General features: G+C 42.2%; 1 protein-coding gene across 4 annotated transcripts in view; it reads right to left on the bottom strand.

Annotated features, from left to right (window-relative positions):
• Positions 1-14,165, bottom strand: part of LOC119883312 (cGMP-dependent 3',5'-cyclic phosphodiesterase) — a gene marked incomplete at its 3' end in the record, with an annotated part of 170,810 nt that overhangs the window by 24,953 nt on the left and 131,692 nt on the right. For 2 of the 4 annotated variants that reach the window (XM_038693897.1, XM_038693898.1), the window contains 3 exon segments: positions 623-711; positions 958-1,047; positions 11,260-11,283. In XM_038693897.1, the coding sequence (XP_038549825.1) occupies positions 623-711; positions 958-1,047; positions 11,260-11,283 (203 nt within the window). 4 annotated transcript variants of the gene reach the window in all.

Here is a 14,165-nt window from a genome sequence, read left to right as displayed (position 1 = left end):
GAGGAGAGGATCGCCATGTCTCACTGAGGGACCCCGGGCGCTGTCACCTCGGCTATTAGCCCTGCAACGCTTCCGCTGGGAAGAGGGATTGAAGGTGAGAGAGAAAGAGGAGCTGCGGGAAGGAGGGTAGGCTTAGTGCCTCATGGCTCTTCGGGGAGAAAGCAGGCTGAGAGTTAAAAAAAGGGCAACGACAGACTGATGCAGTGAGGTGGGAAGGTGTAATAGCAGATGATAAGACAGGGAAAGGGTTTGTCAGAGGGACACAGAGTGATGTGTCATAAGAGGGGGGGAGAGTGATATAAAGGGAGATTTTTAATGAGAGCCCATTGGAGACGGGGATGAGAAAAGCAAGCAGGAGGTTGTAAAAATGAGAGGAGAAGGTCCATGTGTGTCTTGATGATGAGATCTCTCTCTGTGACACTCCTGTCTCCGGGCTGATGATGTGATTTCGGGCTGCGTGGCTCATATTCATTCAGATGACACCTGCTTTTCACACAGAGAACAGCCATCTCTGTTTCCCCCTCTTCATCTCTCCCTTGTTCTATTGCAAAACATCCGCGGCTGGCTACATAGACACACACACACGCGTGCTTGAGCACACACACGCACTCTGAGTACACACCTGATCTTTCCCTCCTGTGGGAGTTCATGTGGCGGGTTGTCAGATAGCAGCCTCGAGTCTCCCTCCAGCATGTAGACACATACACACTCCTGGAATACAACACACATATACGTACACATTCATTTGTAATAATTAATCAGATTCAAATTAATTTAATGAGTGATGAGCCTCATCCATTTGCAACAAGGCCTGGGCCGCTGTTCCCTGGTCTTGGATGGAGGCATTTAGCTGCACCGCTGTGAATACTAACAGGTAGCTTTTTTTCATGCAGTTTATCAAGGAAATGTAATTTATATTCATCTGTTTGTGCAATTGTAGAGTTTGTGTGTAAATACCGTGCTGGGTAGCAGCTCCTGTATGCTGTCTCGAAGGGCCACTCGCAGCGAGCGCGCGTCAACAACAGCCGCCAGCCGCAGCAAAGCATCCTGGGGAGGGAGACAAACATATGCCCTGATGTCTGTTTGCTTGTTTATGATCTCCAAAAGCCTGAGGCCTTGGCTATAGTTTTTTTTGTTTTTTTTGTGGGTATAAGGTTTATGTTACAACAGCTCTTCCCCCGATATTTAGCTTGGCAGGCGGCAAAAGCATCTGAAACAATATTTAAACTGTCACACTCGGTAAAGGCATAGCAATCTGTGCTTGTTGGAGGCACAAGTGAGGTACTTAAAAATGAACTGAACTCAGACATCGTCAGGGATTACTGGAGTTGGTTTTGCTCTTCAGGACACTCAGTGCTTTTGTTTCATTTTGGCACTGAAAACCAAGCACTTGACAATTCATTTGCAGAGTTTTCTAAGCAGATGATTATTTATGAAATTAAATGGCGTTTGGCAGTTCTATTGGCAAAAATGTCATGGTTCACAAGTTACATAACAGATATTTACTTTCTTATCATTTCCACATTCTTTGAAGATTGGATAGAAGCACTTAACTTGAGGAGAGTGGTGGTTATCTTAATTACAGTCTGCCTCTGATCAGTCTGATCAAGAGCCAATCTATTTTTATTGCTTTTGACTTTGATAAAATATCTCTCCACATCAATAGTCACTACACATACAAATCCTAAAGAGTATGAAAGATCTGATCACATCTGAAAACCCCCCAGAAGTAAGTGACTCCTCTTTAGAATAAAGGCTAAACTATTGGCTATTAAGCATTGTTTAACCAGGTAAAGGCAAACGTGTTCATAGCTGTTCCAAGTGGCCACATTCGAAGGTGGGGCAAAAATACAAATGGAGCTAACGGAAAGTCATGGTGTTGCACGCTGTTGTTGTAAACATGAAAATGCAGAAGTAATTGAGAAAAGGAGAGCCTGAAAGAGAAGTTCAAATCCTTCCTTATTTCTTGCCTTGCCTACCCAATTGCTACATTAAGTGGGCGTGCTTGTCCAATTGTTGGAAAGAGGAAAATTGCAAAAGAAAACAGCCCTCCCAATTCCAATGTCAAAAAAGTGGTGGGGGAGGGAGTGTCAGAAGCTGTGTGACCACCAGACAAGCACTTTGTTTGAAGCATACTAACACCTTAAAAGGGACAACATAACTGCAAGGTGAGAGCAGTTTGTTTTCTTCAAGTGCACTCTTTGGTTTTCTCAAAACTACCTTCCACTTTAATAAAGATTAGGTTTGGGTAGAGGAATAAAAGCAGAGGAATAAAATCAGGTGAGCTGATGTGACATAAAAGGGGAGCTTTTATTTTAAGGTCATGCAAGATTGAATTTGTGCTGCATAGTTTTATACATTCTTTTCAACAGGCATCCAGTACCGCAGCATCTCACAACCACAACTTTATCAGATGAGACCACGTAACACCCCAGGTGACAGCTATAAATTCATACCATAAGAATATTTATGCTCTGTGTGCAGTTTGCTTAATCCCTACTAGTTATCACACTATATTATTATTATTACATGTAACCACAGTCTAAAGAGAGAATCTTAGTGGGACTTCAAAATGTGATCAAAGCTCAGAAAAACATTGGGAGAAATCACAGAGGCTTAAGACGCTGCTTTTATAGCTGTGTACTGAATATAAATTGGAAAGAAGAAGATAATGTCAAAAGTGTTGCCTGTGACTGCCAGATCATCCTCTTCCAGTTGTTCTGACAAAGCTGTTAGTCACACAGCCGAGCCGGAAGGAAGAGCATCTTGTTCATTCCTTAAGCGTCCAATACAACAAAGGCACTGCAAGCTGCGCCTGCTGAGGCGCTCAATGTTCTACTGAGGATGTCCATCTGTCACCCTCTCTGTTATCTTTATTTTCCTCCTCTTTTAGACATCGTCCTTCTACCCCTTTCTCTCCTCTCTCTCTATCGCTTAATTTCAGTGTTGTTTTTGAGAGTAAACATGGAAGACAAAGGAACATGGGGCAGAGAAGAGGTTGTTAGTTGGTGAGTGGTCAAGGAGAAAAGGAGGAGAAGAGAGGAGAGTTGAGAGATGGAGAGTGAGTGGAGAATGTTGTCATGCATGAGCACTCAGTATTGGTCATTACATATGATTAGATATGATTAAATGCGATTAGCTTTGATCACTCAATCAGCCTGCAGAGTGCTCTTGTAATGAAGTTTGTTGCTCTGCCAGCCCATGTGTGAGTGTGTGTGAGTTTGTGTTGGAGTGAGAAAGCGTTTGAGGGAGCTCCTTAAGCTGCGGATCTTAAAAACGCTCGCGCAAATCCCGATAAGTAATGTTTGATCGAAAGTTGATCTGGAGACAAACAGCAAATGTCTCTGACTCTCCATCGTCCCCACTCTACTGTCAAGAACTCGTCGAGGAATCGACGCTGAAACCTGCCATGCATTGTTTGTGTGTGTGTGTGTGTGTGTGTGTGTGTGTGTGTGTGTGTGTGTGTGTGTGTGTGTGCATGGGCATTTAGCAAAAGATGTATTCCTTGGTAAATGTCAGACTGTGTCTTCTGACCTTTCACAATCATTTCTTGCCATAAACCTTAAACCATCTGTTATATTAATTTACCTTCTACTCCACCCATCACCACACACACACACACACACACACACACACACACACACACACACACGCATATATATGCATACATATCCACCCATTCACCTGGTCCTGATGTAGACATGGACACAAGGGTTTTTTGGTTTTAGCCTGTAACACAGCTGTAGCTTTTACTGGAAGCTTTTTTCTTGGTCTACTGACCAACTTCGTCTGGTCGCTCCAAAAACCAGGTTAAAAACCAGGGGCGACAGCAGCCCCTAAACTGTGGAATGAGCTACCTCCACAGGTCAAATTGGCCCTGACCCTCGAATGTTTTAAATCCCGTCTTAAAACCCACTTGTATTCCCTGGCTTTTAACCCAGCATGAGAGCTGTGTAGTCTTGTTGTTTTATGTGTTTCTATGTGTTTTCTATGTGTTTTTATGTTTTATTTCTTGTTCAGCACGTTGTAAACCATTTTATCTTTAAATTAGCTAATCTTCCATTATGTTGCAGTTACGTGAAGCTTAATGTCAGCTTTTTGGGAAATTAAATGAAAAGCTTTATTTTTTAATTGAACAACGTGCTTTCAGAGCTCATCCAATGGGGTCGCTGAAGAAACAGATAGAGTAAAATGCAATCCTTCAATTAGTTCAAAACTGAACCATGACAGTCTGAAATTTTGATGAAAACAGCTACATGATTTCATTACATAAACACTGTGTTTTTCTCCAATGCCATTTCAATTTATGTGAATTTGGCCGAAGCTTTTATCTGAATTGAGTTGAAAATGCCAAAACATAGTCAATTTTTAATACGGGAGACATCAAATCCCCCCCGATGATGAAGATAGAACCAAAACAGCATGACAGGACAATGTGAAAGGCCATTATGATAATGGTTTATATTTATTATCTATTATTTAATTTCAGAAATACTCTCATAGATTCCATATCCATTCTACTCACTGCATTATTAACATTCATAATTTGTTACAGCAGTGCACCCATCTGACACAGGATGTATTATATGCTCCATTTTCTGAGCGTGCAACAGTAGGAATAATGGCAATTAAAATTATATTTCTGTAAATGTAACACTAACACAAATGCTGAGTTATGGGACTTTGTTGGCTTTGTCTGTCTACCTCTTTTCCTCTCCTTTAACCCATTCGTTCTCATCTCTTCCCTCCTCAGATCCTCTCTCTCTTTATCTTTGTCAGATACCATCAGATACCACCTCACACACGCCAACATATTTTATGTTTACATCACACGACTCACCTTAAACTGTAATTTTCATGTGATTTTTGGGGAGGGAAACCTTGACACTGGCAGTGGTCACAAACCCTACACCATTGTGTGCACAGGTTACCAAAATGTTCTACTAATTATATTAAGGTATCTTGCTTTAATTAATGCATCATCTACTGGTAGATCTAAAGATTGGCCTATTACTGAAAGCTGTGGCAACAAATATCAGCCTTACTGATAAATTATTTGATTCTTCAGCATGACCTGGATTTGCTTGGTTTATGTGAAACATGGCTGAAACTGAATGTCTTCTTTTGAAGCTTCGCCACCTGACTATACCAGTGCCCATGTTGGCTACAACACAAGGTGGAGGTGTTGCCTTAAACTATAAGTCTATTTTCACTTTAACCTCCAGACTTGATATTACCTTGATATTACCTTCAACTTATTTAAGGTTTGTTTTAAAACATCTCCCTAAGCTATGCTTTTCCCAGGGAACAGTTCATACAGTTGTACCTCTTTCTACCATAACAAGATGATCAAAGATTCGGGGACCCTGGGATTGGGATCTGACCCCCCTAGTTAAGGCCTGGACCCACCCAAAAGAGGCAAAACCAACAGTTCAGGGGGGTCTTTGTTACCTGTTTTTGTAAATATTACAATATATTTATATTCAAGAATCTTGAAATATGATTTCAGACACCCCTAAAATGGACCGTACCATTTCCTAACATTGAAGTTAGTTGAATGTCTTGTCTGTCGGCATCACTTGCAGTGCAGCTGCTCCAGTTGGTGCATCACACGCTAATGGAGACGCAGCAGGTTAATGTCAGTAGTTATCTATCTAGCTGCTTTAATACACTTAACTTTCCTACCTTCAGAGATTCGTAATTAGCATTTCTTTGACTTAAAATGAGCTATCTGATGTTAGCTAGCTGAGAGCCCACCCTATCATTTAATTATAACTATGTAATTTCATATTTTATGTAATTGTCAGCTAACAATGGTGTTTAGGCATGAAATAGTGAAATAGGGGATTAGTTATTTTACATTTTTACATCAATATATTTTATTTCATTTGAAGTATTTTGTGAGTCCTTTCACAATAAACATGGCATTTGTTTTAACTCTGGAATTCCCAAAAATTCCCAATTCCCCAACAACAGTGTATGATTACTGCTTTATTGGACGCAGATTACATCATTCACAGTCAACATGAGCAAGAGGAAAGGAGATATTTGCTAAAAAAGAGTAAGTTGAAACTTTAAACATGATGAGAATGATAAATTCTATAGACGGGTTCAGTCCCTACATAACCACCAATCACTGCTCTCCCCGTAGAAGGTCACTGACCCTCTGTCCTGCTGCTACAGTGCTATTTTGAACTGTTATGAGTCAAATGCACAAATATTGGATACCACAATAAAAATTAGGAATTAGAGATAATAATGCAGACTGTATTTTATGTGTCTTTAGTTCTGTATCAACACTGTGTGGGTCTGTTTTGAGCGGTCATGACGGTCTGCTGTTGTGTGTCTGACTTGCTGGCAGTTTTGCTCTAGAATACTTGGTGACCTCTGACTTAAAAAAATTGTCATGTGGTATGGGGCGCCCATGAACTGGTGTAATGAATCTGATTTATCATCATCCACCTAATGACTGATGACATTAGTTAAATAAGCAAGGATACTGTAAGCATTGTAAGATTTTAGTTCGCTGAAGCCTGCATCTCCGCTGTACTGGGTTTTCTTTTGGACCTGGAAAAAAAGTTGACCCCCTGGTTGTCACTGTATAATTCGAACTCTGCTTGCAGGAGATTGAAACGCAAATGGTGTAACTCAAAACATTACTACCCCTCATTGCACGAGCCTGTATTGAATTATAAGCATGCTTTGTCCACTGCTAAAGCAGCGTATTTCTCTCGCTTAATCAGTAACCCTAGATTTCATTTTGACACCGTAGACAAACTTACTCAAAAACGAGATTATATTAGATACAAAATGACTTCCTCATCTCCAGCTACTTTGGCAGAATCACAAGTGCAACATTATGTTGAATGCCAGTGAGTCTCTGTTGAAACTGGTGTTTCTATACAACCTGCCTCCTCAACCACCTACTAGTTTAACCTTTTAAAGCTCTCTGGCCATTTCTGGGACCTACAATGCGGATTATGGTTAATTTATAACCAGTGTTGGGCAGTAACACGTATAATAATATTACTTTTCCCAGTAACTAGTAGTGTAACTAATTACTTTTCGAAAACAGTAATATTATTACTGTTAGCCTACTAATGCAAGTAACGCTGTGTTATTCGTTACTGAACGCACCATACTTGATGTAAATCCACGACTGTACGGCAGGTCAGCGGCACCAGACCTTCTGTTGTTCATGTCCGCTGATAGCCAAAACTAAAGGAAGAATGTAGAAGGAGGGAGTGAGGTGTTCTTTCCACAGCTGTAAGTAGCTACTGCCATTATTGTGGCACAGTCTAAGATGCAAAGAACATTGTCGTCTATTGTAAACTCTGTGCAACCAGCAAAAAGCTTTCAAACGCTAACGTTTCTGCATCTGATTTACTGAAGCATCCGCAGAAGCAGCACAGCAACGTGAAACTTACAGAAAGAAACTCCGGCAACTGCTGTCACTGATGCTTGGACTCGTCTGGAGAGAGTGGCATTAACGTATCGTTTTGTAACTACTGAATAGGCTACATGTACAAAGAGACAGCTTTGTTTGGGGGTGGTAGTGAAAGCAGTGTTTCCCATAATTAGCCTGTAATTTGGATAATTATCAACGCTGACCGCCACATATTGATTTTCTAATTTTTTTACTAGGCGTATTTAAAATCATATTTGATTGAGGAGCTGCACTGAGGAGCATGTATTCGTGCAGCACCTCCGCTTGCTACCTGTCTAAAGAATTACCCCCAGCACTGTCATCCTGTAGGAAATACTGGAAAGTAATATAGTAACGTAACGAGTAACGTAACTAGTTACTTTTATCACCCAGTAATAAGTAAAGTAATAATATTACTTTTTTAAGGAGGAATAAGTAACTTGTAATATATTACAATTTCTAAGTAACTTGCCCAACACTGTTTATAGCTGACTGCACTAGCTGGTTAAACCTCTACTTAAAAAGGTACAATGTGTAATTGAGACTACTTGGTTCTTAATGCAGGTTTCCAACTGTAGGCAGAACGTACGAAGGTACACAGTGTCTGAAGTGTGTATTTCTTTTGCAAGGCTACGCTCAATATGCTCTCCAGGAGGGCACTTCAACATCTCTGTGAAGCTGCTCTGCCAACAGTGTAAAAATTTACAAAGATTTACAACCAAGATGGCGCTGCAGATGGTCGCCTGGTAACTTTTACCAGAGAAGAGCTCTTAAACATTAGACTTTCAACTGCTCATACTATTCCACCGCTCTTTATTGACCCTGGAACTATCCCGGAGTTACTAGTTGGAGGGGCGGCAGATCTGTTTGGGATCCTTTGGAAACGACGCAGGGGAAAACATAAACTGGTTAAACTGAGACAGCGGGGATTTCGCACTGCGCTCCCTTCAATTCACCTGGCTGATGTCCGCTCTCTGGCCACCAAAATTGCGAACTGCTTCTCCTCAACAGAACTAACTCGGACTTCTGCAGATCTGCTGCCCTCTGTTTCACCGAATCCTGGCTCACCGAGCGCATCCCAGACAGCGCACTTCATCTACCGGGATTTAATCTCATCCGCGCGGATCGTGAAAGGGAGCTCACGGGAAAAACACGGGGAGGCGGACCCTGTTTCTATATAAACGAAGGTTGGTGGACAGATGTCACAGTGTTGAAGAAATCATGCAGGCCTCACCTAGAGACATTATTTATAAACTGTAAACCGTTTTATTCACTGCGGGAGTTTTCCTCGTTTGTTCTGGTTGCCGTTTACATTCCACCTCAGGCCTGTGTTAGTGAGGCGTTACTACACCTGGCCGACCAGATAACTAACGTGGAGAAGAAACATCCAGACTCCCTGCTCATTGTTCTTGGGGTCTTTAACAAAGCAAACCTCAGTCATGAACTTCCAAAGTACAGACAGCATATTAAGTGTCCCACCAGGGACACGAACACACTGGACCACTGCTACACTACATAATATCACTCTGTTCCCCGTGCAGCCTTGGGACTCTCTGATCACTGTCTGATTCATCTTATCCCGACACACAGGCAAAAACGGAAATCTGCCAAACCTGTTGTAAAGACTGTGAAAAGATGGACCAACGAGTCAAAGCTGGAGTTACAGGCCTGCTTTGACTATACTGACTGGAGTGTTTTTGAGTCTGCAGCCACTGACAAGAACGAACTAATTGACACTGTGACATCTTACATCAGTTTTTGTGAGGACATGTATTTGCCGACTAAAACCTTTCGCACATACAACAACCAAAAACCCTGTTTCACAGCGAAACTCAGGCAGCTTCGTCAGACCAAGGAGGAGGCCTTCAGAAGTGGGGACAGAGTCCTGTACTACCAGGCCAGGAACACGCTGACTAAAGAGGTCAAAGCTGCAAAGAGGAGCTATGCTGAAAAGCTAAATAACAGCTTTGCAGCCTGCGACCCTGCGTCAGTGTGGAGATGCCTACGGACACTCACAAACTACAAGAGACCATCCCCCAACACTGCTGGTACTCAACGACTGGCAGACGAGCTGAATGGTTTCTACTGTAGGTTTGAAAAGCCCACAGTCACACCTCTCCCCCGCTCCAACGTCATCTTCAAACAGTTACCTTCCCCCTCTGACCTCTCACCTGCACTCAAGATCTGTGAAGAGGACGTGAGCCACCTCTTCCAAAGGCAGAAGATCAGGAAGGCTCCTGGCCCCGACGGTGTGTCTCCATCTTGCCTGAAAATCTGTGCGGACCAGCTGGAAAGACTGGTGTTGGCCCACCTGAAGGACATCACAGGCCCCCTGCTGGACCCCCTGCAGTTTTCCTACAGGGCTAACAGGTCAGTGGATGATGCTGTCAACTTGGGTCTGCATCACATCCTGCAACACCTCGACTCTCCAGGGACATATGCAAGGATCCTGTTCGTGGACTTCAGCTCTGCGTTCAACACCATCATCCCGGACATCCTCAGCACCACACTCACCCAGCTCACTGTGCCAACCTCCTCCTGTCAGTGGATCATAGACTTCCTGACTGACAGGAGTCAGCAGGTGAGGCTGGGAAACATCACATCCAGCACCCGGACTATCAGCACTGGCGCCCCCAGGGGTGTGTGCTCTCCCCCCTGCTCTTCTCCCTCTACACCAACGACTGCACCTCAGGAGACCCATCTGTCAGACGGGAGGTTGATCAGCTGGCTCTCTGGTGCGGTCAGAACAACCTGGAGCTTAACATGCTCAAAACTGTGGAGATGACCGTGGACTTCAGGAGGAGCCCCCCTACTCTGCCCCCCATCACCATACTCAACAGCCCTGTGTCTGCTGTGGAATCCTTCAGGTTTCTGGGTTCCACTATATCCCAGGACCTGAAGTGGGAGCCCAACACTGACACGATCATCAAGAAGGCCCAGCAGAGGACCTTCTTGCATCAGCTCAGGAAGCTCAACCTGCCTAAGGAGCTGCTGATCCAGTTCTACACAGCCATCATCCAGTCTGTTCTCTGCACCTCCATCACTGTCTGGTTTGGATCTGTCAGCAAAAAGGACAGGAGCAGACTACAATGGACAGTCAGGACTGCAGAAAAAAATAATCGGTGTCAACCTGCCCTCCATTCAGGACTTATACATTTCCAGAGTCAGGAAACGGGCAGGAAACATCACTGCAGATCCATCTCACCCCGGACACAACCTGTTGCAGCTCCTCCCCTCTGGTAGGTGCTACAGAGCACTGTACGCCAAAACCAACAGACACAGAAGCAGTTTCTTCCCACAAGCCATCACTCTGATGAACAGCTGATTTCTGACTCACAGTGTCAGGAACAATTCCTGTGGAATAACCCAGTAACTCTGTCTCTAATCAGCCACCTGTTTACTGGTTTCCACTTATTATTTATTTATTCACCATTCTCTATTTCAGTGCTGTTCATACTATGTCATTGTACATACTGTATACCAATACACCTATTTTTTCTGGCATCCTTTGCACTATGTTCCATCACACTGTGTACATGTGTGCATGTATGCATGTATGTGTATGTGTACCTGTATATCATATCCACCTTCAACAGACATAATGAGAATAATAGTTTACTCTTGCATCCTTTGCACTCTGATCACTGCACTATTTGTCAATATGTCTATATTGTTTTGTTCATAGTGTGTATGTTAGTGTTGTCTATACTGTAGTTTGTGTCTGATTTTATTTTATTATTATTTTATTATTGTGTTATGGTATTTTTGTATGAGTAAGCAGATCGTGAGCAATGTACAATCCTAAGTCCAATTCCTCGTATGTGTACACATACCTGGCAATAAAGCAGATTCTGGTTCTGAAAAGCAGAGAAGGTAATGGTCAGTCTATAAGTACAATGGTATGGAAAGGAGATTATAGTGAAGCAGGACATGGCTGTTGAAGAAGAAAATGGCAGCCTGTTAATAAATGTAGGTAAAGAAAAACAATAACACAGGGCAAAAGTTTACCCTTTAATTCCATCATTGTCCGGAACTACAGAAGTCATAAATCAGAGTTAATAGAAAGGAGTTGCCATTTGGAGTATAACTCCAGGAGGACAACTCACTGAATAGCTTAATTAAGTCTACATGGAAAGAGTCGTAGCTAGCAGTATAAAGCAAAATCAGCTCTCTGTAATGTTGAGGAAATTTCCTATGGAGCAGAACTAGGATAATAATTTGCACATTCTTTGTAAGGTTTATTTTAGGCTGCTTTGGCTGCGTGGCGAGCTGGATTTTTTTGGGCACATAGAACATTAATTTGTATTCATTTATTATATGCTCTAGTATTTCAAACTGATTAAAACAAACTCATTTCCCACACCTATTTGACCCAGCTCTGCTAGTCGGGTCTCATGTTAACTGTATTTTTGCTCTCTAATGGTGATAGCATAGATGTATTTGGTGGTGCGGGATCAGCTCCCTGAGGGGCTCTTCATGTGAATCCAGAAACAGCATGTGAAAGGTTCAGCAGGAAGCAGATTTGAGCCCCTGAGGAGCACACCAGTGAGATATGGAATATGCATGAAGTAAAATGCTACTGCAAATATATTTGACAAACAAGGAGAAAAAACAGGAGGCAAGGGTGGTATAGTGGGGAAGCCACAACAACCAGTTAACAGACAACTACTGTCTTTTGTAGGACCTTAATTTGAGATGGGCTAGAAACAGCCTAATTTCCTGCTCATATTTTATATCTGATAAGTTCCACTTACTAGAAAATCTTAAGCATCTCTAACCACATTTCATGACCTTCATCAACGGATGGAGTTTGCTCAAGTCAAGTAAATGTTATTTCTGTAGCCCAGAAATTTGCTTCAAAGTGCTCCAAAGTCTGTACAACATAAAATACCCTCTATCCTTAAACCCTCAATTCAGATAAATGAAAAAATACCCCCTAAAAACTGACAAAAATGGGGGAAATTTAATGAGGAGCAACAGAAGAGGGACCCGTCTTCCAGGAAGAACAGACATGCGACAGATGTTGTGTGTACAGAGTACACAAAAATAACAATCAAAATCACAATATGGAGAAACAGCATGACAACAATGATAATTGTTATTTCCGTCTCCATTTTGTTATTATTATTCTTGTTGTTATTCAACCACTTTGGATGGCCTTGCAGGAAAAGGTGAATGACTGTTGTTTACTTGGATCAGATGCTGATCAGCCGATGTTACATGCATGACTCACGAGTCGTATTTTGGGGAAAACTAGCCATGACAATCAGAATAAAACACTCTCATTCGTCTCCTGTGGAAGATCAAAACTGTAATCATTATCAAAGGAAATTATATACCTTTATATTCTTTCTCTGACCCTCTTCCTTCACCATCAATAAAGAATTCTGCCACTTTACCACAGCTACATGAAACATTGTTATTTTTAAAAGGACACACAACACCTTTGAAGTTTACTATCAGTAAAGTTTCTAACACAGGACTATCTAAAGACATGAGGACAAAATGTTCCAACAGATTATTCTGTGGTCATATGCTTTGATATGCCCTAAATTCTGTTGAGGTTTAAAGACTCTAAATTAACATGTACTGAGAAAACCTATAAACCTGGTTAGCAAACATGACTGACATTGCTTAGTGGTTGATTGCACTCATGAAAGTATTGAAGGTAACATTCATTTGAGAATCAGATTTTAGATAAGCAAGTTAGCTGAATATTAATATTGTAAATTGTCCACATTAGATAAAGACCTATCTTAGCTAAAGACTCGACTGGGAGGATTAGTATAAGGAGCTAATTGGAGCCTTTAGGCTAACTCCTCTATTTCTTATCTCCTGTATTGTTCACAGAGCCGTCTGACTCCGTGAATCAAGCCAATCTGCATTGCAAAAGGTTTACTGCTCGACCTTGATCTAACAGCGAGAGGATGAAGGGTAATGACACCACACTTGCAGATGATTAAAGGCATCCTCCCTTGTGCCTATAGATTTTTATGTAACTATTTACATGCTGTAACAGGCAAATCACTAGCTTGCTCAATCCCTCACCTGCTGTATGTTCAACCGTGGATGTTTCGGATGTTTAAGTCGATGAGGGACTTACTATTGGCTGTTCACTCTTTAACATTTGACTTAAGTGAATTACTGATTTGGATTGATTTTTGCCAGTTGTCAGTCGCTAAAGGGAGAGAGGAGTGAAGAGGGACAAATGTAAAGATTTAATCAGTTTGTCCGCCTGAGTGTCTGAGAAAAAGACAGACAGAGACGATACACACACACACCTACACACACACACCTACACACACACACCTACACACAAACACAGCATGGCCAGGGGGAGGCTGTTAGTGTTGCAGTGGGTCCTGGTTGTTATTCCAACAGAGCTGGGTCTCCAGTAGCATCACTAACATACTGGAGACACATGCACTGTAGAATACAGCCAAGCCATGATGACAGGCCCCTGCCATGCACACATACACACATGCATGCGCATGACCACGCACACATACAATGTCCCAGTGATATTTCTCTCCCCCCCCCCCACACACAAACACAAGTAGATAAAGAACAGGAGGCTAAAACAATAAAGTGATATGGCAAAGATAAGGCTGACCTATCACTGTGTGAAGAGCAAGAGAATCAGGTACATCATGGTGCTGCCGCTTAATTAACTGTGTGTGTGTGTGTGAAAGAGAGCGTGAGAAGAGGAGAGACAGGATTTTTCAAGAGTTTTTGAGTC

This window comes from Micropterus salmoides, unplaced genomic scaffold (genome assembly GCF_014851395.1).
Source record: "Micropterus salmoides isolate LMB-PRFRI ecotype aquatic unplaced genomic scaffold, ASM1485139v1 Ms_hic_scaffold_3, whole genome shotgun sequence".
Classification (NCBI taxonomy): Eukaryota; Metazoa; Chordata; class Actinopteri; order Centrarchiformes; family Centrarchidae; genus Micropterus; species Micropterus salmoides.
This window is presented reverse-complemented; position numbering and strand designations above follow the sequence as displayed.